At 38.7% G+C, this 27,303-nt stretch overlaps 1 protein-coding gene across 1 annotated transcript; it reads left to right on the forward strand.

The window, feature by feature from the left end:
- SLC13A4 (solute carrier family 13 member 4) lies at positions 1-27,303 on the forward strand. The gene is made up of 16 exons (XM_009986291.2): positions 1-99; positions 6,861-6,989; positions 9,611-9,747; positions 10,301-10,482; positions 11,231-11,285; positions 12,951-12,990; positions 13,692-13,769; positions 15,288-15,478; positions 16,658-16,777; positions 19,359-19,460; positions 20,581-20,682; positions 22,381-22,478; positions 23,638-23,768; positions 24,593-24,754; positions 26,351-26,488; positions 27,166-27,303. The coding sequence occupies exons 1-16, from the start codon at positions 1-3 to the stop codon at positions 27,301-27,303; spliced, it is 1,902 nt and encodes a 633-aa protein (XP_009984593.2).

A 27,303-nucleotide genomic window follows, 5' to 3' on the forward strand; every position in this document is an offset into this window, starting at 1 on the left:
ATGGCAATGACGAAGGAGATTCTCCGATCCAGAAATCTCTTGCTCGTTGTTCTCATTCCACTTTTGTTGCTTCCCCTGCCACTCTTATATCCCAGCAGTGTAAGTACATTTTCATTTTCTTTTTAACAAAGCCTCTGAGTGTGGTAGGTAGTTGTGCTGGTTAAGTCTGTGGTGTGCTAAAAGAAAGGGAAAGACCTAAATAAGAATAGCTCTTAGAAAAATCAAGAACTCAAATTTGAAGGACTGGGAAGTCATCACAGTAAGAACTAAAGCTACCTTGAGTCATGCCGTAAGCAGAGCTGAAGAACCAGGTGAAGCCAGTAAAACATTACTTTAATGCAGAAATATTGTCTCCCTTCTTTTTCTACTATAATACGTGTGTGGAAGGGGGAACAGAACAAACATATCTATAAAACTTTTTTAAGGAGAGGTCTTTAAAAGGAATACTTTTAGTGTCTTTAGTTCTTAATAATAAGTATGCATGGAGGGAGTTTCAATTTAGCATGGGTTTATAGGATGGCAATTCTAATGAGACAGGGGCTAGGACTCAGTGGCAGACATGCCGGACCGTAACGGCATTGACTACTCTAAAGCAGGTGCAGATATCTACTGAAACATTGCAGCTCTGGCAGTGGCTAATAAATGATGACTCAGAGACATACACAACACTACAAAGGAGGTAATAGTCTGTGCTTAACACACAGACCAAGGAATGGGAGTGAATGCAGCTGTGTTCCTGATACTGTTTTGGAGCTACTGGAGTACCCTTGGCTGTGTGGTTAACTCCTCTCTCTGCACATCTCTGCAGTTGTAGAACATAAAATAATGTTTTTGTACCTTATAGAGATGGTGTTGTTTAACTTATCAAAATTTGCAATGTATTAAACATTCTGCAGCTGGTGCTTCCATAGTCCTAGACATAAATCTGGCCAAATGGTGCAGCAATTTCCATTCCTTCCTCTACCTGGCTAAAGATTAATTCTTCCTTCTAGTACCAGAGGTTTTGTTAACACTGCTACTTTATCAAATAGAAATGCAAAGGACTAGAAATTGCATAGCTATTTTCAAAAATAAAACTGTAGTATTTTATTTTGAAAAAAAAACAGAATTCATAGAAAGGAAGTGTTCCTACACCATGGAACTGTTTGTTGCATTTTGAACAAGTTTTCCTGCTCCAAACTTCAATGTATATCATCTCAGCTGTTCTCTTATAGTAGTTTTCCATCTCTTCTCTCTCTCAAGAGGGAATGAACGAGAGACAATAGTGCTCTTCTTCAGAGAATAGGAAGGCTCGCTATCTCTCAGAGGCTTATTTTAAGCAAGGGTTTAATCTCCAGTGTCACTGGAAAGGCGACATAAGAACAGATACTCCCTGACATGCCCATATGGCATGCTTTTTGTCCCTTGTGAACCTCTCCTAGGAAACATGAGATTCACTGCACTAAAATTTGTCACTCGTGTTTGCTCCCTACCAGATTCAGAGGCACAAGATGTCTCCATAAGGAATCTCTTTAATAACCAAGGGAATTGTAATAGCATCATATGGGTGCTGAAACAGAAGTTCACTGACAGTATTGCTGCAAGAACTGCTATTGTACAGTACAAGCTCCTCTGTGCTATTACTCTGCACCTCATGGTGTTACTTCACTGCAAAGTGATATGAAAAGCCATCAGATGATGTTTTACATCCACTTAATATATACAGGTATGACCACAGTTGGTAAAGTATAGCCGTGAATCCGACCCAGATTTAACAAACATTTATAATGCTGTTAAGAAAACATCTACACCAAATAAATTCAGTTGACAATACACTATTCAAGTGGTTTAGTGTAGTATTTACTTTATTACAGCCCATTGGCTATGATTAATTCTTAAACCTGAAGATTAAATTTGTCGCCTGCTGGCTTACTTATATTTTCATTTATCAGACAATTATATTGGTTTTCTGTCTGTCTTATAGTGATGAGAATTATCATGTGGTTTATATTTGCATTTCTGCAGAGAATCAGCTAGCAGCATCTTTGATGATATCATAGAATCATAGAATCATAGAATCGTTAGGGCTGGAAGGGGCCTTCAAAGGCCATCTAGTCCAACCCCCCTGCAAGGAACAGGGATATCTCCAACTAGATCAGGTTGCTCAGGGCCTCGTCCAACCGGGCCTTGAACGTCTCCAGGGATGGAGCATCCACCACCTCTCTGGGCAACCTGTTCCAGTGTTCTACAACTCTCATGGTAAAAAATGTTTTCCTAATATCCAACCTGAATCTACCTCCCTCTATTTCAAAACCATTACCCCTTGTCCTATCACAACAGGCCCTCCTGAACAGCCTCTCCCCATCTTTCTTGTAGGCCCCCTTGAGGTACTGGAAGACCGCTATAAGGTCACCCCAGAGCCTCCTCTTCTCCAGGCTGAACAGCCCCAACTCTTTCAGCCTATCCTCATAGGAAAGGTGCTCCAGCCCTCTTATCATCTTCGTGGCCCTCCTCTGGAACCTCTCCAACTGGTCCATGTCCTTCTTATGTTGGGAACTCCAGAACTGGACGCAATACTCCAAGTGAGGTCTCACGAGGGCAGAGTAGAGGGGGAGAATCACCTCCCTCGACCTGCTGGCCACGCTCCTCTTGATGTAGCCCAGGACGCGGTTGGCCTTCTGGGCCGCAAGAGCACATTGCCAGCTCATATTGAGCTTCTCGTCCACCAGTACTCCCAAGTATGACTGGAAATGTCAAAGGAGCATTACATGTGTAGGGGCAAGGGTGATCAAAGGGAGCACAAGGACTCAGAACTGTTTGTATATATGGCTTACAGGAATAATGTCCACAGCTTCTTTTCTATGATTTTGTAGCAATAAATAATTGGCTAAAAAAGAAACTTGAGAAAATTGGCTTCACTTCTTCTTCCCATTCCAAAGTTTATATCTGAACTCTGATTTGTACAGTAGGTTTGGAATATGCATTGGTGCCTTTCAGATCATGACACATGCAGAAAAAAATTATGCTTTACAAACTGTATGTCTTTTTCATTCAATCCTTATTTATCTCATTGTTAATAGTGACATGGGAGCACTTCTGCCTCTTTTTTTTTTTTGCCTTTATCCACACTTTTTTTCATAAAGCCACTGGTAATAACATAAAGCATGCCACATGAATTCAGTCTGTTGTGGGCAGAGTCTCCTATGACCGCTGATCCTGTGGCCGCACTGAACCCAGTCAAGGACATGCGGATGACTACTCAAAAGTCAGCAAGAATTGCTCTAAGTTGTGAAACCTGCAGCATTGGGTGATGTTTTCACCTTGACTTGACAAATCAGCAGGATGGACCCTAAAGCACAGAACATGCTCTGAACAGCCACAGATGGCATACTTTCATTCACCTGTGCTTTTATTTACACCAGCTGAAGGGAGGGAATTACAGTGTGATCCCATCAGCTCAAAGATTGTAGTCCAGAGGCTAGACTGCCTCTTCTTTGCACAGCTTAACCACATGCCTGCATGCAAGATATGCAATGCACAACTTCAAGCAGGCAAATCTCGAGCACAGAGTTTATTCTTCTTTTTAATCACTTTGAGATCCTCAGATGTTTTAGTTACAAAAGTTTTATGCATGACCCTTGTTGGGGAAATTTTAGCCATGGCTTCCTTTCAGCTCCTCTTTTCTTGTCCCCTAAGGGACTGACTGAAGATAGGTGGTAGTCCCTCCAACGTCACAGGTTTTCTTGTTTCCTGCTTCAGCCCCTGATGTGAGCTTAACAGTACTTTTCAGCTGTACAACAAGGAGTGAGAAGGGTGAAACAGTTCAAATTATACAGCCACTACTTCAGTCCAGTACTTAGTAGCTCTGGTAACCATTAATTAAATATATAAATTCAGTTCAATTAAATAGAAGAGATTAATATGGTTTCTCTTGGAAATAAGCTGGTTTAAAGCACTGAGAAAATAAATAAATAAAATTGCTAGACAAGCCGATTAAGATTTTAGTGGAGATTATCAAACTTAGCTTTCCTACTACTTGCTACTCAGTTTTCTACCATTTAAAAATATGCTTTATTTTAGTTTTGTTTGTAAACTGATTGCAGCCTAGAGTATAGGAAATACAAAGACTCAGAGCCCATCCCAGCTAGGTTTTGCTAGAGATGCAACTTCTCTTTGTCTGTTCCATTTCCACTATCAGTCTACTTTATTGCTACACACAGAGGAGTGATAGAAAATAACAATCAGTGCTCAAAGAAATTAAAGATAAGTGTATTTTTGGAGTGAGAAAATAGTTTGGAATCATATTAGGATGAAATTAATTTTATGAATTTTGGCAAAAGATATCTCTTGGATCTTACATCTGTACTACTTTAAAATAAAAATCAATGCTTTTTCATAAAAAGGCATTCTTCTCCTCAGACAACTGCTGGATGTCATACAGAGCCCATGTAAACATAGTAGTTTGTTAGCAGAAACTAATGAACTAAAAATAAAAGAAAAAGTCAAATAGTCACTAGGTCTCAAAAATGACCCTGCACTCTGCTCTCTGTAGAATATTAACCATGAAGTATAATGTAGTTAGAGGTGACTGAGCAGCAGGTTGGGTAATGTTTATAAACTAATCCATCACCTCCATGACTCTCATCTGAAATAGTTTTGTCTTCCTAGTAGAGAAATCCTGTCATCTTCCTGTCGTCTCATTTTTAAAATTATTTCCATTTTTAAGTCAAAAATATTTGTTTGGGTTTTTATTGAGTGATCATTTGTTTGAAACAGCATAGTTTCAAACAGAACAGCAATTCAATTTTTTAAAATGTATGCTTCATAATCCATGAATATTGAAAAAACTCCTCTGATCTCCTCTGTTCTAAGCCAACCTTATCTAGCCTCTATTAGAATTTTTTTTTCCCTTGGTAAAAATGAAGCTACAACTGTAATACAATCTTTTATTGTAATATTTTGCTGAAGGACCTGATCATAGAGGACTAGTGAAACCTGTACTGGAGAGTTTAAAACCTAAACCACTCTTCTATAATAGTGAAGGAAGAGAAACAAATATGCACATTTCTGCATGGTTCAGAGTACTTGCCCATCCATAAAGGAACAATCCAGAGCTAAATTTCTCCAATAGCCTTTCAGATACTCTTTATAGTCTCTAAAGTAATTGGAGTTTATCTGATTCAAGGAAATTATTTTCCCTGATATCCTTATTTCAGTTATTTTGGTGGTCCCACTTACTTGAATCAGAACCGTTTAGTGTCACGCTTTTCTGAAATAGGAGTCAGAGTAAGGTCTGGCAGCTAATTTAAACCCAAAATTCTGTGTAAGGCTAGCTGCAATTTTTAAGCATGTAAAGGAAATGGCACATACCAATCTATCTTAACTTTTTTCTCTGGGCTGTGTTCTGTCTGTTATTACTAGAAGCTGTTATTAAAAAAGATGAACAGCTGATTGTGGCTCTTTGTTAGAGGTAATGTAAAAAGGACATGTATAAACATGACTTTAAGTACAAGCTATTGATTAATTCCATTGAACCCACATCCCTGTATAGTCTTACTTTAGACTTTACCACCTTGTTCACAAAACTGATTGCAAAAAAAAATGAAGTGTAATACACACTCATTGTTTTGCACAAGGATCTGTGGAAATTGCTTGTGTGACTTCTTGAAAGCTTTGTAATTTACAAGTCATTCAGTCAGGAGACAAAAGTAATGAAAGTATGTTTTAACACACTCAAATAGCATTTGTGAACAGTGAATTTTCTAAACAATGGCCATTTTGAGCTGTGAATCCATACAGCTTGAAAAGTTCACATGGCATATCCAGTGAATAATGAAGAACAGGTAAATTTATAGCTGGTGTAAATCAGTGCAGACCTACTAGCTTCCACAGAACTGTCAGTTAGACCCAGTACAGGAGCTAGCTTCAAATTTGAGAAAAGGAAAGGAAAAACACATTTCTGAGGGCAATTTCTGTAACTATTAGCAGGAAACATTCCCAGGTTTCTAAGCATAACAAACAGCCTAAGGAGAACTCCACTGTAAATACATATCTATCTAAAATATAAATACATATCTATCTAAAACACGGACTGAAAGACTTCCGTGGACTAGCTGTGTTTTCCTGTAAAAATATTCAGCAGGTAGCACCTTCCTCCATCATATACCAGCTCTCTGTGAATGCTCAGCAGGATGTTGTCATGGCTTACTCTACCAAAACCTTGGACAGTAGCAAATTTGTTTGATGAACTCTGTTTACCTGTTGTCTCTAAACCCTTCGGGTCTGTGGTCTTCTTTCAATGTCTGTGAAAATTACCAGAGAAAATAAAATCAACTGACAAAAAATTGTAGGTTTTCACACTGTTTTAAAAAAGCAATCTTTCAGAGTATTTCCCAAAAGAGCCACAATCTAGCTTTATCCATGCGATGACAAATGTGAATGTTCTCATCTAATCCTGAAAACTTCAGGATTATCCAATATTGGAGAGAAAATTGTTTAAAAAAAAACAGCTCCACAGGCCCAATCTGAGGAGTCATGGTTGAACATTAGGTAAATATTGAATTATAAAAAAACCAAAAACCAACAAATCTATAAATGCCCTTGGCAACACTATTTTGCTGATAAATATGTTTATCCCAATGTTTTTCCCTAGTTTATGTGCAAAAGCTTTCATTAGCATCATCTTTTGGAGCTGTCCTTTCAGATAGTAGCCTACGTTCCACACCCAAACAGCTGCACCTTAGGAGGTCCTTATGCAGTCCTTGTGGAGTTTTTTTAAGTCCAGGCACCCTCAGAGTGTTGAGTTCTATGGATGCATTCACAAGGCTTCCACAGCTGGTGGTGGGGCAGTATCACATAACCTCTGCACTTTCTCCCTACAGGAAGCCTCATGTGCCTACGTGCTGATCGTGACGGCTGTATACTGGGTCTCTGAAGCGGTACCACTTGGTGCAGCAGCCTTAGTTCCTGCTTTCCTATACCCACTTTTTGGAGTCATGAAGTCCAGTGAGGTCAGACCAGTGTTCACATTTTCATCATTCAATTTTCTTACTCTCAGTTAATTATTTGAATAAAACTGATCGTAATGGACTAGCAAGACTAAGAGGTGTGGCAGGAAGAAGTCTACATCTTGTACTATGTAGTACAAGATGTACTCGGGCTGACTGCCTCTTTTTTCTACTGAAGATAGGTATAGTAATGGCTATATTAGTCAAGAAGGGTGTCCATCCTTTCAGCTACTGCATCATCAACAATTCCCAAAACCTATTACATCAAAGGATCCCATCTTTCCCCTCCTCCAAAACCATGTAAACAACAGTTACGGGATAATCTGTAAAGTTTCCTTCCAATCATGTTCATTGTAGATTATGTATAAGGTACAAGGCTAAATACTCTAAAACCAGTTACCATTTACTGTATGAGATCAGATAATTTTGTTATCCAGGTGAATATCTAGTCCTTTTTTGAAGCCGTAACCTTAGTGCTGCCTTGTAGCCACAAAGTCTAAGGCAAAGCAGTAGCTGTACAAAGAAGTCTCTTTGATCATTTCTGAATTTCCTTACTTGAGTTTTTGGTAAATGTAATTTTCTTTAATGATATGCCAAGAATTTATTTTATCTACAGCTTCTTTTCTCATGCTTTTTTCTCTCTCTTTTTTGGGGGTTAGAGGGAATCACATTTGACTTATAAGGACTAGAAATACAGATAAGAACCCAGAAGAATATATAGCAACCATAAAACTGTTGCATTTCTAACACAATCTGTCACTGGGCATGCCCATAAATGGATGGAGTCAAGAACAAAACACGACTTTTATGACCTCCCTTATTTCTCCCGATGGTGTAACAACTGTATAATATAATCAGGTACATTTCCATACCAACATAGTTAAACACTTTTAAGGATTTTTTTTTTCCTAACATAAAGGTAAAGCAGTTATGCATTTTCATTACAAAATTCTGCAGCATATTGGAGAAGGAAAATTTAAGGACATCCTGACAGAAATTCAATGCAATATCAAATTAAATGACAGTGGGACTACTGCAGAGAATGTATTATTTGCTTTAGGAACAGAAATAAACCCCTGTATTTTAAAATAAACAACTCTGATGATGCTACAGTATTTCCAGTCTGTGGTTCTGGAAAGCCACAGAAGCCCAGGGCTCTTGCCTAGCGGTTTAGCTGCAAATTACTCACAGGGGCTTAAGAACATGAGTCAGTGTCGTATATGTGTACGTGTGTATTAATAAGAATATTAGAATTCACTTGTTTCTCCAAAATGGCTGTGAAAGGAATAAAGGAAAACAACAGATTCTTTGTGCTGCTGGCTTGATGGATTCCTTTCATTCCATATAAGATCTATTTTTAACAAGGTAGCAGGAAAATAAAGTTAATGAGAAAGAAACCAGTGGAAGAAAGCCAAAAAAAGTGATATTTAAAAGTTCTGGCACACAACTATAATGGCCAAGTCTATTTAGGTCACCATGGGGATTTGTTAAATAAATATAATTAAATACTAACTTGCTGTAGCTTTCACACACACAAAAAAAATAATAGTGTCATTCTTGCACTTTTATGGAGGATTGTCAGTATAACTCCAGACAATAGAAAAAATACTGCATCTATTGATCTTAATTGTTTTAAAATGCTGGCACCTATACGTGGTTAGAGAAAGAGTTTTAAACTGAAGAAACTATGTTTTTGGAAAAATACTCCAGCAGCAGCTTGGGAAGGATTGCCTCATAACGAAATGAAAAATTTAGCTAGAATGCAAGCATCTGTGTATAACTTTTATTTTCTCTCATTTTGTTTGCTCTCACGTAAGAGAGAGAGAGAAAATATTTTTGTTTGCTTCATTCGTTATTTTTGAAGTCTCTTTACAGAACATTTTCTCATATCTTAGCAGGTCACTCATTCAACAATGCTTCTTTGGAGGTCTGTGCATGGTCTCTGAATTTTTTCCTGAGCTAGTTGATGATTTTTGCTCATCCCCTTTAAATTGAAGTTCTCTTTTTTGAAACTTTGCACTATTTTCCTGATACAATGGAAACAGATATCCATTGTGAAAAGTTCTGGCATAGGGTTTGTGGATCATCACAGCAATATCCCAACCTTTCTTTACTGCATGCGGAGAGCACATCCCAAAGGACTTTTCCTGAAGCTATAGGTTCTAGGGATGCCACATTTTGCCCAACAGTTGAAGACATAAGAAATACAAACAAGATAGACAGCAACAGCTCCAGAATGAAAAGCAAATGAAGCACGTTTAGCTGCCTTTAGTGCAGAAATGCAGAGATTTGTCCGTGGCTGTTTCAGTCTGGGAGCAGCTGAGTATGACTAACTGCAGGCCATGAACGTCTTGCTCAGAGAAGGAAAATTTCTCTTGAGGTCTTCAAAACTGAGAAATCTACTAACAAGTGGGTATAGAGACTGGTTATTTGCAAACACAACATGAAAGAGATTAAAGAGAACATTTTGACTTATGAATTCTTCATTTTCTCCAGCTCCCCATCTCATTCTTTCTCTAAGGGGAAAAATCCACAATACCGTATTTCTTCTCATTCAGCATGCTCTCTGTAAAGGGTAGTTACTGCTTTTTTAACTGACTGTTTCCTCCTTGCCCTTAATGCAGGTCGCTGCTGAATATTTCAAGAACACAACTTTGCTCCTCATGGGTGTGATTTGTGTGGCAGCTTCTGTAGAAAAATGGAACCTCCACAAGAGAATTGCCCTGCGTATGGTCATGATGGCGGGAGCAAAGCCAGGCATGTGAGTGAACCTTCGACTTCGGCGTAGTCTGAAGCTGACTTAAGCAGCAGCTTGAAAGAGCAAATAACAACTCCAACATTTCCATCCATGGGAAACCAAGCTAGCTTGATTTGGGGCTCTTTTTCCTATCCCCCCTTTCCTTTCAGAGTTTGAAATCTTACAAATTTTCCCATCCTCTTTCTGCCACTTCCTGCTCCTTGGCTTGCTGTCCCTTTGCTTTCTATTTTTTACTGATACTGATTTTAGTCTTTCTATTCCTTCTTTGTCTATTGTTTAGCAAACACAAAAGGATGCTTAAATCCTGGATATGCTGAAAATCACTATTTCTCACGTCATGTGCTGATTTCCACATGGGGCACAAACAGCTTACAATGATACATTGTCTTATGACAGTTTTTAGTACAAAGCAGCATTTTATCTGCTCACAGTGATGTATTTTGGCCCCACAGAAAGACTTCATGTAGTTATCAGTTGATTAGTGAAAATGTTAGGCAACGAGGCCTTTAATATATCTGAAAGTGCCTCAAGAAGGTTTCCCTATGTTGTACTCCAGGTTGCTTCTTTGCTTTATGTGTTGTACCACGGTCCTCTCTATGTGGCTTTCCAACACATCCACTACAGCCATGGTGATGCCAATTGTGGAGGCAGTGCTTCAGGAGCTAGTGAACACTGAGGAGGAGCATGAGGTCATCAGTACCGCAGGCAGCACCATTACTGAAGAAAACGAGCCAATAGGTACTTGTCAATATTGACCATTCTTTTCTCATTTGTTTATCAGTGACCGGACTCATTGATACACATTATTAAAATTCTATCCAGGTCAGAGCTGTCTGACTTGTACCACCACAGACACTGGTCTGTACTCTCTTTTTGTACTCTGATATTTCTTTCAAAAAATGAAAGTTTCAAGATGTAATGGGAGAACGGGAGTTGGGAAACTATTTATGTTAAATTAAGTCATGTACTGGAGTTTGTGTGTCATAAACTCTTAGGTCATAGGATTTTATAGGGTTGGAAGGAAACCTCTAAGAAGAAAGTCAAAAAAATATAGAAGAGGCCCAAAAGTGGGCTCTGTGACAATCCCATGATTGCTCATTCTACACCTGCCTTTTCAGGCTGCCCAGGTTAGAGAGCGCCACACAAGAAAAATTATAAGAGCCATAAGGTTCATTTCGTTCATTTCTTTCCAGCAGGAAAGAATCTGGGAAGAAAAGAATCTCTTTTTCCTTTCCATTCACAGATTCTAGGCTGAAAATTATGTCATTTAACCTTGCCTGTTATACTTAGGTATGATAGACTTTTAATTGCCAGAGGCACGTGATCAGGACAATATGACACAATAAAATGCTGCAGAAGAGTCACAGAGTACCTGAGAGGGTTCAGAGAAGTTTTGTTTGCAGTAGCATCTCCACTTTCAGTGGTGTGGCCCAGGGGCTCAGCTCAGTTCTTACCCCAAGGGCTGCTTTCTCTTCCTTCGTTGCAGGTCTCAGCGAAAAGCACGGCCAACCTTCACTGGAACTTATCTTCATCAATGAGGAGTAAGAATGAACCCTGTACATCACGACTGGAGATTTGAGCCCTACACAGGTTGCAATGAGATGAACTCAGGAGTAGAGCCAGGAAGGTCAAGCAGAAGCTTACAAGTGAATGTTTTAGCTGTGACTGACAAGGAAGGCTTATACGAGAAATGAGATTAACGTAATGGTCTGGATCTCACTAAAGCTTCCTAGGATTCATTTCTTTTTTAACACTATGGCCATTTTAAAGAGAAGGAAAATATTCCTCAGGGTTTGAAAGATCTCTTTTGAAGATACGTTTGTGCTGTATAAGAAAGTGCTGTCCACAGATTTTTAGTTCTGTTCCCCTGAAGGAACAGTGATGGACAGGATCCAAGCACAGTATGGAGTACCCACAGGGCATATCTGGAGGGAAAACGCTTACAGAAGATTCCTAAGGAAAGTCTGAACTCTCAAGAGCATTCAAGAGAGAGATGAGAGCAGGGGGGAGGGGGATGACAACCAACAAAAAACACCTCTCTTCCCCCTAAAAGACCTGTAAAATATTTCTTTTAATATAGACAGAGTTCTTCAGAAGTTTGAAACATTAACAGTTTCAATCAGGTCTCTAGTTGGGGTAAAATCTAGTAAGATGAAAAGGGCAAATCAAGGAAAAGACTAATTTATTTGTCAAATTATCAAATTAACCAACACTTAAAGATACTCAGGAGAATATACACAGTCATTGTCCTAAAACTATGTTGTAGGCTAAATCCTGAGGAGTATTTTACAAGACATGATAATAAATTACACAATCCCTTCTTGGGCTCTTTCTATTTTGTTCAAAATTGTTCAAAACAAAAGACAGACAGGTTCTTGTTACACCTTGAAAAATTTACTTTGAAACAAACATTATTATTCAAATAGCACGTTCATGACTTTAAGTTAACTCACAAGACCTAAATAGTTTTCTTGTTAGCCTGAAGATTAACAGGTTCTCCAATATTCCCTCTGTTGTTATCTTTTTATCCCAGACATATTTTTCTGTGCAGCATAGAATCAAATTTTCAGCCTGGCATTGTGCCGTTAATCCCTTTAAGCCCTAGAAGAGTATGTGTGGGATATTTCATAACAGAACTATTATTAAAACAGTATTACTTGAAAAAGAGCTTGAAATTTGATGGGAAAAGCAAAGTAGTGCATCTTCTAGAATTAAATCTGTTTTCAGTATCAAAGTAAAAAGTTCAGTGGATTGTTTGCATGGTCCACATGACACACAGGATAGACTTTAGTGAAAGGTTTAATGTGATACAGGTAGGTGCTCAGAAGCAGCATTGGAGAGTTTGGCGGAGGAAGAACTTGTGCAGAATGAGACAGTGGTAGTGCTGGATTGCCTGGTGATTCACTCCACTGCGAATGGAGCTCATTCCTACAGTGGGGTATATACTAACCATAATACATATTTTTTCTTTCACGGAGTTGGAACCTCATTGCTACACAGCTAGATAGATCTGTGAAACATAATGACAACTCTTATGTATCTGACCAAGATACCACACTAGAGATACTAATAAATGATATTCTTCACTATTTCAGTAGGCATTAGTTCTCCCACAGATGTTACCCCTCCCACCCATGATGTGTTCCTTTTGAGGGAGCTGGGTGAACAGGCATTTTTAAAGTATATTTTCCTTTCTTTGTTTTTAGTGCTACTACTACTGACTTCAGCTCCTTGATGCACTCAAAGGTATTGTCATAGGTAGTATCTTCTGAGCTACACTGTCTTCTAATGCAGGAACCATCACAGCAGAGTCTATACAGCTCTGTAACAAACTGCTGTTTCCTTTATTTCAAACAAATAGTGGTTGTTGGCAGAGATTACATATTGCAGAACGTCCTGCTTTGTCAGCCCAAATCAAGTTGGAGAACATTAGCTCTATAGTGTTGTACTTATTGCTGGAGATCGCAAGACCCAGTCAGCAAACTAACAATTTCATACCGTTTCTAGCAAGTTCAGATATGATCTTTTATTGTCCAGGTATTGCCAGCTTCTGCAGCTGAGACAACTCAGTTACTAGAACAACTTACACATATCACAAAGTCATAGCCTCTAGCAAGGGATCTGTTAGATTCTCCTATATGGCAGAGGAAGAAGATCTGCACTTATTATAATCTGAGTTTTAAGGTCACTGTAAAATAAGATCAGGTTGTTGTTTGTGGTTTGTGTTTTTTTTTTTTAAAGTGTTTGTATTTTTTTGTTTTGTTTTGTTTTCCCCAGTGTAAAGTTTACAGCTGAAATTTTAGTGGTGTTTGGTGTTTTGTTTTTGTTTTTTTTTTTTTTTTTCCAAAAGCCCACTACCCATGATCTTTATAAAACATCATCAATTCTAATCTAAGTGCCCTAGGAACAGAAGAAAGGCTAATCCAAAGGCATTTGCCTCCCTACAGAGTATGAATGGTGTACACATGATAACCGACCCTATTGGAACAGTGAATTCTAAGAGCAACGGGCGGCACCTACCTCAGGTAAGGAGATGTTAGGCCTAGAGGGTGAGAGAAAAGACAGACGTGAACATCACCTGCTCCCCACTGTTTCGTATTTGTTCCTTGTAAGCTGTGTTACACGGAATCGGTCTCCATTATCTTACAGCAGTTGTGGCTTGGCCCTTTGCTAGTTCTTACTCCCATTTAGATGTCCCCAGCATAGGTTTTTCTAAGAAGACTCTTCTCCAATAGCTAGTGCAATTAATTTAGCTTTATATTCAGCAATGTGACCACAAATTTCCCTTCTTATTTGGCTGTTCTACAGAATATATTTTTGCAAAGCCTCCTTGGAAAATAGCCCGACTCAAAATAACAATCCCTGACACACAATATCCTACTCAGAGCTAAACCAGCAGCAGGCATGGACCATTTAGCTGTTCAGCCAGTTCTTTAGGAAGTCTTAGTATCAACTTCCTTTTTGTCTTGATAAATATTCACCCTCAAAACAAAACTCAATTACATCAGTTCATTCCAGTATTTCCACTTCTCTTGAGTTGATCCAGGAAGTAATTGCTGTTTGGAGTATAATCACACAGTATCTTAATGGCATAAGTTGATGTCCAGGAAAGATGAGGTTAAAATTGACACATGAATTTGCATTCACAGTTCACAGCAATCTGACTGTATGTTTCCAAAAAAGGCTAATGCGATGTTTCTGATACTTAATTTCCTCTTGTCTTGTCCTCATTTCCCATACACGTTCAGCGGTTATTGTGTAACAAATATACTCATGTCACTTTTAACCCACAGGGATTTTAGCCAGGGTACCCTCACGGTGATAGTGAACCTATAGCATGACTGATTTTACTACATAAACCCAAATCCAAATTAATAAATCTAACAAATCCATCTGAACCACTTGCTGCCTTTTCCCTGATGCTAAATTACAACCTTGGGTTGCATGTAAGTGCCTTGAAGTACTGGACCTTTTTTTCCAGTACAAGACTCTATTTTGCCAATATGGAGACTTTCTTGTCACTGCTAAGAAAGCTTCTTTTGGAGCAATATTTACCTGCAGCTTTTTCTTCTATATTTCCATTGCCCAGCCTTTTTCATGATGTTTCCAAGACCCTTAGCACTCCATTCCTAGCAAGAGTCCCTGAGCCAGTATGAGTGCCAAAAGTCCTCCAAGCATTTGTCTGGCGGCTGCTCATAAGCCTCAAGGATTATGAATTCCTTCTGCTGCAGTACTAGCATCCCACCCCTGCAGCCCACAAAGGCTTTTGGTATCCCACTGAGATTCCAGCCAGAACTGGAGCTGGCTCAAACCATAGCCAGAAGTCCAATTACTGTTTGTCCTACATTTCTGCCACAGACCAGGCAATTCCAGGCTTCTGGACAGATTTCTAGTTCTGATCCCAGTTAATCCTTGTGAAGAAAAAACTGTCTCCTCTTATGCAAACCTGTTGTTTCTCTGGGACCAGTATCACCATGGCATCAGAGCAAGTTGGGCTGCTGTCCTGATCATCTGCTTTCTTGGGTGAATGTATCCCCTCACAGGCTCAGATACTGGTCCTGCCTCCTACGCCCTCAGAACTGGACCTGCGCACTAAGTACCGGTATCAGACCAGACATGACCACATGGTCTGTAAATGCCTCTCACTGAGTATTTCCTATGCAGCGACCATTGGAGGACTGACAACCATCATAGGGACCTCCACTAGCCTCATATTCTTGGAGCACTTCAACAAGTAAGTGATATTGTGGTTGTGTGAGAATAGTGGTTGGGTTGTTACCATCTCTGTGGCTTTCCCCATGGGTTATTTACTACCTCAAGGAACCCTTATAAGACAATCTCTCTGAAGGCAATTTTGTTTCCTCCTCTGCTCTAATGAGATTACTTACGGTTAGTGGTTGAAAGGGCGAGCTTCAGTTAATACATATCCATGTCTTTCTCCCATGCAAAATAAAAACTCCTCAGCATGCAGTAACAAATATTTAAGTTTCTTCAGCAACTTCTTTTGATTTTACAAATTTATTATCATGAAGGCAGTAGGCACCTTGGAAAAGTAAACACTAAAGCCATGAAGATATATCAAAGATGACAAAGAGAAATACAAAAGAAGAATGTCATAAAACCAGCTTCAAATTGTTCTATAGGTTCTTGGAAAGTGAGTTCTTACGGTGAACCTAGAGGCATCACTAGTGGTACTTGGGCTGCTCAACATGTAGTGCAAAAATAAATAAGCTTAGAAATGCGGCCTTACACCTTTGCTTCAGAGATGATGGGGAGCAGCTCTCTGACCAGCTAAGTATTTTGTTTATCATATATGCCCAGGGCTCTCAAAGACATGAATGTTACCTCTGTCAGAAATAGTAGTAGCAAAGAAAACTAATTTCAGAAAGCATCCTTAAACCAAGGGTTTAAATCTTACAGGTTTTCCAAAGATCTTACTGTATGATAGTTCCATCAAATGCATGTGTGCAAACATCTTTGTCAGAGCCTAGCAGGCTATAGTCATTATTTGTGTGGCCCACAATAAAACATGCAAAGAGGTTCTCGGTGAAATTATTCTTAAGTTTGCTGAAACTAAAAGAGCTTTAACAAAAACCACAGGCAGGGTCAGAATTTCACTCCTGGTAACTCTAAGGGTTTTTGAACCTGGCTAGATAATTCAGACCATTTGGTCTTCAAGGTGTGAAGTGCTATAGAGTTCCTCTCTTGGTCAGGCATGGTCAATGATTGACATTCTTTGGCAATTGGTTTCACCATGCACATGTAATGCAGCTTTTGCAAATACATACTGAGGCAGTTTTTCTGTCATGCCATGACAAATATACATACACATTTATGTGTGTGCATCTATGCGTATCGGAGGTGCCTGTCCTTACTGTTCTAACTCCTTGTGCATCCTTTTTTTCCTTTACAGCCACTACCCAAATGCTGAAGTGGTGAATTTTGGAACCTGGTTTTTGTTCAGTTTCCCCATCTCTCTCATCATGTTGGTTCTGACTTGGTTCTGGATGCATTGGCTATTTTTGGGTTGCAAGTGAGTGCAGCTTGTTCAAGATGCATGGATTATGAAAGCAGGGCATCTGTGGCTCCTCTAGAATATGTCTCATAAAGATGTTTCCAGTATCAAATGACAAAAACTAAGGCACAACTTCTTTCATCTTCCCAGAGCAATTAGCAGAGTAAATCTTATTGCTTAACTGCACTGCACACAGCAGTGTACCATATTACTGCTTAAGAGTGAAGTGCCAAGGTATTGCTGATGGAAATCCTTATGACGCATTCAGCTGATTTTTTGAGTCTCATGACGATGATGGTCCTGTTGCGGACCAAAAATCTTGTTAAAATTCCTTTTGGAAAAGTACACTTTAAAGATGAATAGAAAAATAACTGCAAGTGAACAAGTCACTTTTCAGATCTGTCCACAGCTCAATGAAATTGATGTAAGACCAGTTAAAATTAAAAGTAAACAGACTCCATACATATTTCTCTTTAAATTGGAAAGGACTCACAGCCTAAGAGATGAATACCTTTTGATACCAGTAAGTCCCTTAGCCCCAAAATAAGAACAAGGCTCAGTCTCCTAATTCATTTGTACCACGTATTCTCTTTGCGGAGGCACTCAGCAAAGTTAATGAAAATTGACTAAATGTGTGCATTTAGAGTGGATTAGTTAATCTGCATTAAATTGTGGTGCAGACACATTTACTCAGAATTAAAGTGGCCTTAATTTGATTTAGTTTACTCTTAAAAGTAAGCTGAACTGACATCACTAATTTATTTCACCTAAGACAATGAATAAAATGATAATGACTTCTGCTTGCTGCTGACCTTGACTAGATTTGAAGAGGTAATTCAGAGGTGAATAGCTCCATGTCCTTCTCTCAGTCAGTCTCCTGAGCCTTGTAGTTCCAAATTAAAAGGCTAAAATAAGTTTGGTTTTGTGGTTGTTTTTTTTTTTTTTTAATCTTGAGAGGAAACAGGCCCTAACATGACCCTCAATTACTTTCTTTTTTAAAAAAATAAATATAATTGAAATTCCACATTGCACCCAAGAGCTCATGCTGATTAATGTTGTTCTAAATAATACCAGAGTCTGAAGCATTATCAACTTTTTGAGAAGTACTGGTTGATTCCAAGCCTCCTTAATCTCTGACTCCTGTTCACTGCAGTTCATTAAAGAACATGTTATGTTAGAAGTTTGGCTACAGTACTCTTCACATTCTCCTAAGCCTAGAAACACTCACAACATGTTGAAACAGCTGCCTAATGCCTGTGCATAAATGTTTACTGAATTCCTGTAATGTTCATGTTCTTTTCCTAGGAAGCTCAGTGTCATCGATCTGTTCTTACTTGGCCCAGTCGGAACAACATCAGGCTTTCTTTTTAGGCTCTAGACTAGGTCAAAGGGGAAGCATAATTGACTCATTAAAAGTTTTTCGATGGCAAAACAGAGCTAAGGGTAGAATCATTACTGTAGAACTGGCCATTATAAACCACATAGCTCTTCTCTTCCAGTAGCCGCGTTACTGCTGGTGGATTTTACTGGAGTCTAACAGCAAGGTTTGCAGGGAAATTTAAATACTGAAGACCCTGCTGTTGCAGCCTATTTTAGACTGATTTAGCTGCAGGGGTTTCTCAAGCCATCCCTCACACCTCTATGTGACGGGATATAGCTGAAGCAGAAAAGCTGAGATCTGTGGCTCAAAGCACAGCAAAGCAGTGCTACTGGAAAGAAGAAAAGGGAAAGGTTAAAGTGAGCTTGCAACTATCTTAATTTCAATTAGGGATGTCCAGGTTTTGTTATAGTATGAAGGCAATCTGAATAAACTAGGACTTTGTCTAATTTTCATACAAATATATAGCAGGTTTAAATATATTTAGCTATGAAACGCACATGTGATTGTATGTGTGCAGCCAAAGTACAGGCATTTTTCTCCAGGACAAAAGACTAGGCTGATTGCTTTGGCCTCTGTGGCAGGCAATTTGGTGTTGCAGTGACTGTGTCTGGTTTAGAAACAGCTAGTATTAGCAGAATCAGACAGGTCATGAAAGCTATTGTGATCCTCAGCACAGCTTTTCCCCATTACTTACAATGACTCTTGAATATTCAAGTCAAATCTAGACTCAAAAGACAGATGAGGCCCCATATGTGTTGAATATCTGATCCAACTGGAAAGCATACAGTTACCCCATTAAAAAATCTACTGATTGCTGGCCTCCATCGCAGTCTTTCTATGCGATGACAGAAATTAGCTATAGCCTTTGAAGGTTTCTGGCACCAGGAAAATTTGGCCACCGCCAGCTTTTTGAGGAAGCTTACATAAAGGAAGCCCAGCCATAGCTCGAGATGGCTCAGTGATACCGGCCATTATTAGTCAGAGCACCCTGGAGACCTTCCTACTATGTCTAGGATTGATTCTCAGAAGATCTGGAAACTAGACTATGCAAAGATCACATGCAATAATTTCCCTTTCCATTGCCATCAGGCCTTGACCCAGACACACCTTCTTCCTTTGGCAATTGGAATTTTCAGTTTGCCTCATTGCTGCTATTTTTTATGACTTTTTTTTTTCACTTGATGCCCTTGTCTAATTTTATTGTGCTGTCTACCTCAGTTTTAGAGAGACCTGTTCTGTGAGCAAGAAGAAGAAGACCAAACGGGAAGAAATGTCAGAGAGAAGAATTCAAGAAGAATATAAGAAACTGGGAAATGTTAGGTAAAACGGACCTGCCTTCCTCAGGAATTTGCCTTTGTAGGCACAGCTATCCTTTCATATCATCCTCCATGTTGCCTATGGCTCATGTGGATTATTCTTAAACTGTCAGCTCTTTCTCCTCCTTTCCAGGACAGGAATAGAACTAAATGCCAAAATGAACTAAAGTCAAAGACTTTGTTACAAGCATGCATTTATTTACTCATTTATTTATTTCTAAAGAAACAGGAAATAAAAGGAAACATTCAGGTTTATAACAGGGTCCAAAGGTTGTCTGAGTCAAGGTTTGTCTCTGCCTTTGAACTAAATCATTAAAGGACCCCCGTTTCCAATTCAGGCACATATATATTTTGGTGGATAGAAGTTCACTGTTAGCAAAGGCGTTGCAGCAATCTCCCACACCATGAGATGACCAGCTGTCCCATAACTTTCGTTCATGGTGGCAAGAAATGTCACCTGAAAATATTATTTTGTAAGATTTTCATTTTTCAAAAGGGATGATACCTCATAAAATCTCATAAAATCTTCAACTGAAATGTTGACAGATCAACTTGCTGAATATAATCAGCTCTGAATCTAGACTGTTGTTCAGACTCTGCCTAAATATGAAACATGCTTAATTTAAATCTATCCTAAATTAAAACTCAGTATCCTCAAGTCACCTTATATTTATTCCATGTATTTAAAATATCTGCACTAATTTACCTCATCATTTCCTCTTATGCTTTCCACATTTTTAAAAAATGCAATAGAAAGTGTTTAGAGTGGAATAGCAACATGAGTTTTACCTTATTACCACATTTAATTAGAAAATAATGCAAATATAAAACAGGCTTTTATAAATATTTTCCTTCAGGTCTTGCCCATGAATGATTGAATTGCAAATACAGACGGATATTTTTAGCCTAGTTTTTACTGGATTTAGAAGGTTCTTAGCTGGGAGCCAAACGTAGAATTCTTTAATTCAAACTAATCTTCCTTTCTATTTTCCATATGTATTTTATCTTTTTTTTTGGAACCAATTTCTACTTGTTTACTTCTGGAATTTGCTCTCGGGTATTCAGACAGACCTTGGATTTAATTCCTAGCTTTTTTTTTTTTTTTTTTTTGCATTTATTTCTAGCTATCCTGAGATGGTGACTGGATTTTTCTTCATTCTGATGACCTTGCTTTGGTTTACTCGTGAGCCTGGTTTTGTACCAGGATGGTCATCTTTTTTTGAGAAGTAAGTGAAATTCCCTAAACAACTGCAAAGGAACATGGCCTTGCATCTTCTTACTTTCTGCAATAACTTTAGGCCTTGAAAGATCATCAGCCACTTTTAGCAAGGTGGTTAAAAATGAAGTCTTTATTAAAAAATTAGGATTTTTGTTTTTTAAACTACATTTGTTCGCATGGCAGCAAATTGTAATCTTTCTCAGTAAGAAGAGTGAACTAGGTAGAGAAAGTAAAATAAACATATTTCAAATGTAAAAAAATGGGAAGGTCAGATTCTGAAGTTAAAACACTTTGGTGCACTCATAGAGAAGCTGCCACTGGAATAGACTGCAACTATAATTAAAAATATTTTTTTTTCAATTTTATTTTCAAATAGTAATTTTTGACAAAAAGTTTATTTTTCTGAAGATACATTTAGTCAACAAAATGTCTGTTTCAATTAAATATTACACAGAATGGTGAAGCAAATAATTTTTCTTTTAAATAGTGTTGAAACAGATATATTAAATGTAACTATAACACACAATGCATGTCTAAGAATAAGTGATTTGTACCTAAATTTTATTCACATTTCTACTGCATAAAATTATTTTAATTTTTCATCCTAATTTTTTCAGAAAACGATTTCTAATATTGGGATTTTCTGAAGATCTCTGGAGTTTGACACTTCTCAAAATACTTTTTCAGAATGAGTTTTGAACTTTTAATTTAAAATCAATCTACAGTTCATTTCTAAAGGATCACTTGGGTTTGGCTTTTCCCCAGAATGTGTTTACTCTTTCTTGCATCTAGTAAACACACTATTTTTAGGTACCTCCAAGTAAATAGATTTGTAAACCAAAAAGAATTTCTTTTTTTCACTGGAATGTTAAAAAATTGTTGAACAGTGATTGAAGTTGACTACAGGAGTCAGTTTAATAAATGGGAAAAAAATTCAATTTGTATTCTTGATATGTAGTCATATTTTTCTAGTGGGCTGTTAGTAAGACTTCAGGTGTAGAAATACAACTTCACCTGCAACAATTTGCTTGGAGCCACATACCTTGCTTGGAAATGTTTCTGTCAGTGTATCCTGGGCTGTATCAAAAGTAGTGTGGCCAGCAGGTCAAGGGAATTGATTCTGCCCCTCTGCTCAGCTCTCATGAGACCCCACCTGGAATACTGTGTTCAGCTCTGGAGTCCCGAACACAAGAAGGACATGGAGCTGCTGGAGCGGGTCCAGAGGAGGGCCACAAAGATGATCCGAGGGCTGGAGCACCTCTGCTATGAAGACAGGCTGAGAGAGTTGAGCCTGTTGAGACTGGAGAAGAGAAGGCTCTGGGGTGATCTTATAGCAGCTTTCCAGTACCTCAAGGGGGCCTACAGGAAAGCTGGAGAGGGACTTTTTACAAGGGTGTGTAGTGATAGGACAAGGGGCAATGGATTTAAACTGAAAGAGGGCAGATTTAGGTTAGATATAAGAAAGAAATTCTTTACATTGAGGGTGGTGAGGTACTGGAACAGGTTGCCCAGAGAAGTTGTGGATGCCCCATCCCTGGAAGTGTTCAAGGCCAGGTTGGATGAGGCCTTGGGCAACCTGGTGTAGTGGAGGATTTTCCTGCCCATGGCAGGGGGGTTGGAACTAGATGATCTTTGAGGTCCCTTCCAACCCTAACCATTCCATGATTCTATGATTTTTATGATAAACCCACTGTTTCTTTCCTAGGAAAGGTTACCGGACTGATGCCACTGTGTCTCTATTTCTTGGTTTTCTCCTTTTCCTGATTCCAGCAAAAAAGCCATGTTTTGGGAAAAGAGAAAAAGGTAAGGAAAATGCAGCAAGAAAGAGATTTGGCACATTTTCCAGTGCCTTTAATGACATTTTTCTGTTCTCTGTATAATGTTCCAAGAAGAGATTTCCATTGTGGAAGGTCAGGGTTCAATTTCTCCTCTGATACCAGCCCTTCCTACATCAACCCCCTTCTTTTTTTGTTGCTTTAACTCACATTGTCTTACCCAGCAGATTACAAACAGATCTTGTATCTGAGGCCACCATCTCTTCTGTGTTAACAGAGTTATGAAAAATTAGGACTGAGTTTTAGGAAAGGTTCAGATAGAGTTCCATATATAGAACTATAATGCAGACATTTGCAAAATTGGCTGAAGATAAGCTCTAGTAAATAATCTGGTCATCACTTACACAGCAGAAATCATTGATAATGTCATAAAATAAACATAAAATAAGTCAGTAAACGTCAGACAAAGTTCCAATTTTGAGCAATGCTTTCTCACAGCCTTCTTGATAATAATAATGATTATTACATTCATGTTTGGGTAGCACCTAGTGGTATTGATCAGTTTGCTGTGCCAGGCTTTCAGCAGTCCTGTATGAAAACAGAATTACCTGCATAGTCTTATATAGAGACTACAAATGTATGTAGATATGTTTTTCTTTTATACCAACATATCTCATGCAGCATTTAGGAAAAATGACACTCTCCAACTCCTACTTCAGGAAAACACTCAGGCATCTAAAAAATAATGTCCTCAGATAAAACCTAGGGACATAAACGCACTTCATCAAGCTTCATGGCCTGCTGGAGAGAGAGAAAATGCCCTTCTTTGAGAAAATAATCCCATTGTAACTCCATGTTAGCAGCTACAGATAATTTGCACACATGTATACACAACAAAGCACACAGTCCCTCAAAAAGCTATAGAATGAAACACAGGGGTTTATAACTATTCACATCAACAGAGCAGCCAAGGGGGAGTCAGGACATTTGGAGTTAATATGCTGCATTTTCTGAGGCTGAGCTAACCAGAGAAATAGGCTACATGCTGCTTCTTCACCTCTCTCACAGACAGTTCTCAAGGTAATGCCCACGTATATTACATTATTCCTACTAATGTGAAAAATGCGAAGATATTTGCAAAAATGCCAATGTAATACCGGTCACACACTTGCTTAATTTCGATATAGGAGATGGTGAAACGTCAACAGACATTAACACACTAGATCCCATCATTACCTGGAAGGACTTCCAGAAGACCATGCCCTGGGAGATTGTAGTGTTGGTTGGAGGAGGTTATGCCTTAGCAGCTGGATGCAAGGTACTGATTCAGATTTTTATCCTCCTTCCTAAAAAAAAAAAATTATAAACCTGGACTTTTATCTCTTTGTATGCTCTGCAGCTAGGATTTACAATGTGGATAGTTTCAAGTTTGTACGTAACCTAGTCCCTACTCCCTGCACTCAATAGACAGCTATCTAGCTAACAAAAAGATGTTTAGGGCTCAAGTCAATTGTGTAAGCATCTACCATTTCAGATGCTTTAGAATATTTAGATATTCCTGCAAGGCTGACAGACATGACACAGGATTTGAGGGAGACCTCACACTTTCTTAACTAGTAGCTAATGAGACAGAAGGGGAACATCTCAGCTGCCACTGGATGTTCCTCTTCAGACAACTGAGTCAAGCTCCTAGTGCTGACTGGACAAATCATACTCTAGGCTCTACTGACTATGTCTACACTCAGTATAATTCATGAATACACATCTAGCCCTCCTATAGACTCCTACAAGTAGACAACTAAATTTGTATATTTTAATCTTACAATGAGTTTTACCCAGGCTGAGCAATCATTCATCACCAATTAGCAATACTCTAGTTCACATGCTGAAGAGAGGGATAATCAGCCTTGATGTCTTTTTAATGTTATTAACTGTCAAATGTATCACCTTGTTAATATGGAAAACTATTTATTAGGCACTGCAATGAAATTCAGTTTAGTGAACAAAAGGAAATGTAGAAATCATTGACCTAAACTTTATTTACTGGCGAGATTCTCTGATGCAAACCACCCCAAACAGAAGAATCTGTTTTACAAACATACTAAGTATTTAGTAATTCTTGCACTTCTGTCCTTTCCCCAGACCTCTGGCCTCTCTACATGGATTGGACGCCAAATGCTCTCCCTGAGCAGCCTTCCCTACTGGGCGGTAACTCTACTGGCCTGCATTTTGGTGTCCCTGGTTACAGAGTTTGTTAGTAATCCAGCAACCATAACCATCTTTCTGCCTATTTTATGCAGCATGGTGAGTAAAAATAATTACATTTTTAGTCTGTTGTTTCCTGACAGGCTTGTGGGAATGTTTCAGGATGTCAGGGTACTGGCACTCTGTTCACAAGAAACCCAGTCTCAGTTCTAAAGCTACTGTTCTGCAGTCTTGGGCTTAGGAAAAATAGTAAACTCAGGCAGACAAAAGCCTATTTTAGCACCAAGAAATTTATTCAATACCACTCAGACAAAGTGAAAACCTAGCTCCTGCCCTGAGGGATGCATAGTCTAAGTGCAAGAAAAGGTGATGATATAACCAACACGATAGGTGAAGTCCATACAAAGCTTGAGATATTTTTATCAATATTATTCTAAATGTGTTGTTCATTAGTTAGTAGTCACCCACTTACTACTTCTAAGACAGTAGTAGTGAATTTTATATCAGATTTAAACGTGTTCAAGAGGGTGATCTGGTAAGTGTACTGTCATCGAACACGGAAAGCAGAGATATTTGCAAGAATATCAGTAGACTGGTGACAAAGGCAGTATTGACAAAGACAATATCAGAAAAAAAATCAGTAGACTGGTGACAAAGGCAGAGGAAAGAGATACAAATTTCATTCTATATTGGAATAGCAGTTACAGAAAACTGTCTTACTTTTTTTTATGTAATGTGAAGAAGAATGCAGATCATGTTTCCCTATTATAACGATTTTATGGGATTGTCCCAAAGTACATTATGTGAACACCTCTGAAGTAATATGAAGATATAGTCAGATGAAAATAAGTAATTATGTCTGTATGGCTTATGAGTTCAAATTTACCTCTGTTCCATGCAGAAAGAGACTCTCCTAAAGAGAAATTTAGAGGAGCAATCTACTTTTAGGAGTCTGAACTGCCATCTTAAGGCAGTCTCTCTCTTTTGACTGTAAAAATAACCTGGAGACACTTCCCTCTCCAAAATGAAGTTAGCCTTGTGCATACCCTTCCCTTTCTCTCTGACATAAAACCAAACCATAGCAATGTAAACAAAAATGCAAAATTTCACCACTGCCAAAGGCTGCAGTAGAAGAATAATTCTTTAGACTGCTGTAAAGAATATTCCATCATTACTGTATTTCCATCAGGTGAGTTAGGACCATGAACATCTAGTTGTCTTAATCATTGTTCAGGAAGACTTTACATAATGGTCTCAGTATCTTCAGTAACTGAAGGAACTAAGTTCTTCATGCCAACCTGTTGTGATTTCTCTTGGAGGAAGACTGAAGTGGCAGTCAGTGTTAAGGTCTGTAAGACAAAACACAGAATGACATGGAGGACATGGGAGTGGGAGGAAAAAGCAAAGAAGGCCCAACAGTAGCAATCTCCACCCTCACCTAATGTGAAATAGCTCAAGAGAAATCCTTGGAGCATGACCAGCTCCAAATTATAGCACTACCCTCCTCTAAAAAAAAAAAAAAAAAAACCACAACACAAAGAAAAAAGGCTCCCATGCTTAGGTTTAGAAACTGGGGAGGTGAGATTCACAGAATTTTGTTTTCTTCATGTAAAGCAGAGAGGGTCCTTTCATCCCAATTATGAGCAGTGGCTTTCATTGGTTAAGTGAAATTTCTCTCCTCCTCTGTCCTTCCAGTCAGAAACCCTGCTTATCAATCCTTTGTACACCCTGATTCCCGTCACCATGTGTATTTCATTTGCGGTGATGCTGCCAGTGGGTAATCCTCCAAATGCCATTGTCTTCAGTTATGGGCACTGCCAGATTAAAGATATGGTGAGTCTTGAGATTGGGTATATCCTCTCATGCTTCATGCAACCTCAACACCTTGTCCCAGTCACATCCAGCAGCCAATAACAATAACAATGATGTTGGTGCTAATATAAAGTCATGTTGATCTGCATTGCTGTTATGTGACCAAGGTGTCAGGTTAAGAAAGAACATCTACACATCTGCTGTAGGATACTCATAATTGTCATCTTTATCTTTTTCATGAATGTAATGGTCTAAAGAGGTATCTAAGAAGAGGAGTACATAATCCTTTGCATTGACCTGTTAAGACATGCACAGGAGAGTATGAGAAATCAGATTTATCACATAGTTCCACAGTAAGTCATGTAATTATCAGCCTGCTATGTGTGGTATAACACCCCCATTATGATGGAAGAGTTGAAGTGATGAACTGAGCTGTTTTCCAATGAGCTGTATCAACCTGACGATCACTCCTAAATACTCCCACAATGTACACCCTGATACATAATACTCACTGTGCTTTTTTTTGGCACTAGAAATCAGTATACACAATTTATCACACTATACATAAGTCAGTATACATTCATACATAATAAGTCAGTATACATTCATACATACACCCTACTGCCTTCTTTTTTCCGTGTTAACTGTTTTTGATCAAGTTGTCATTGATCGTGCTGTGATGCATTTTGCTTTTGCAGGTGAAAGCTGGCCTGGGTGTAAATCTGATTGGCCTGGCTGTTGTCACGGTGGCAATCAACACTTGGGGAATTAGACTTTTCCAGCTGAATACTTTTCCAGAATGGGCAGTGGTCAGCAATGCCACTAGCCAAGCATAA

The sequence above is a fragment of the Tauraco erythrolophus genome, chromosome 4, assembly GCF_009769465.1.
Source record: "Tauraco erythrolophus isolate bTauEry1 chromosome 4, bTauEry1.pri, whole genome shotgun sequence".
Taxonomy (NCBI): Eukaryota; Metazoa; Chordata; class Aves; order Musophagiformes; family Musophagidae; genus Tauraco; species Tauraco erythrolophus.

Coding starts and splice junctions, on each gene's coding strand:
- SLC13A4 (XM_009986291.2), top strand. CDS start 1: ATGGCAATGACGAAGGAGATTCTCCGATCCAGAAATCTCTTGCTCGTT. Junction 11,286..12,950: donor CTTATCTTCATCAATGAGGA/GTAAGAATGAAC, acceptor CTTTGTTTTTAG/TGCTACTACTACTGACTTCA. Junction 13,770..15,287: donor ACGGGCGGCACCTACCTCAG/GTAAGGAGATGT, acceptor ATCCCCTCACAG/GCTCAGATACTGGTCCTGCC.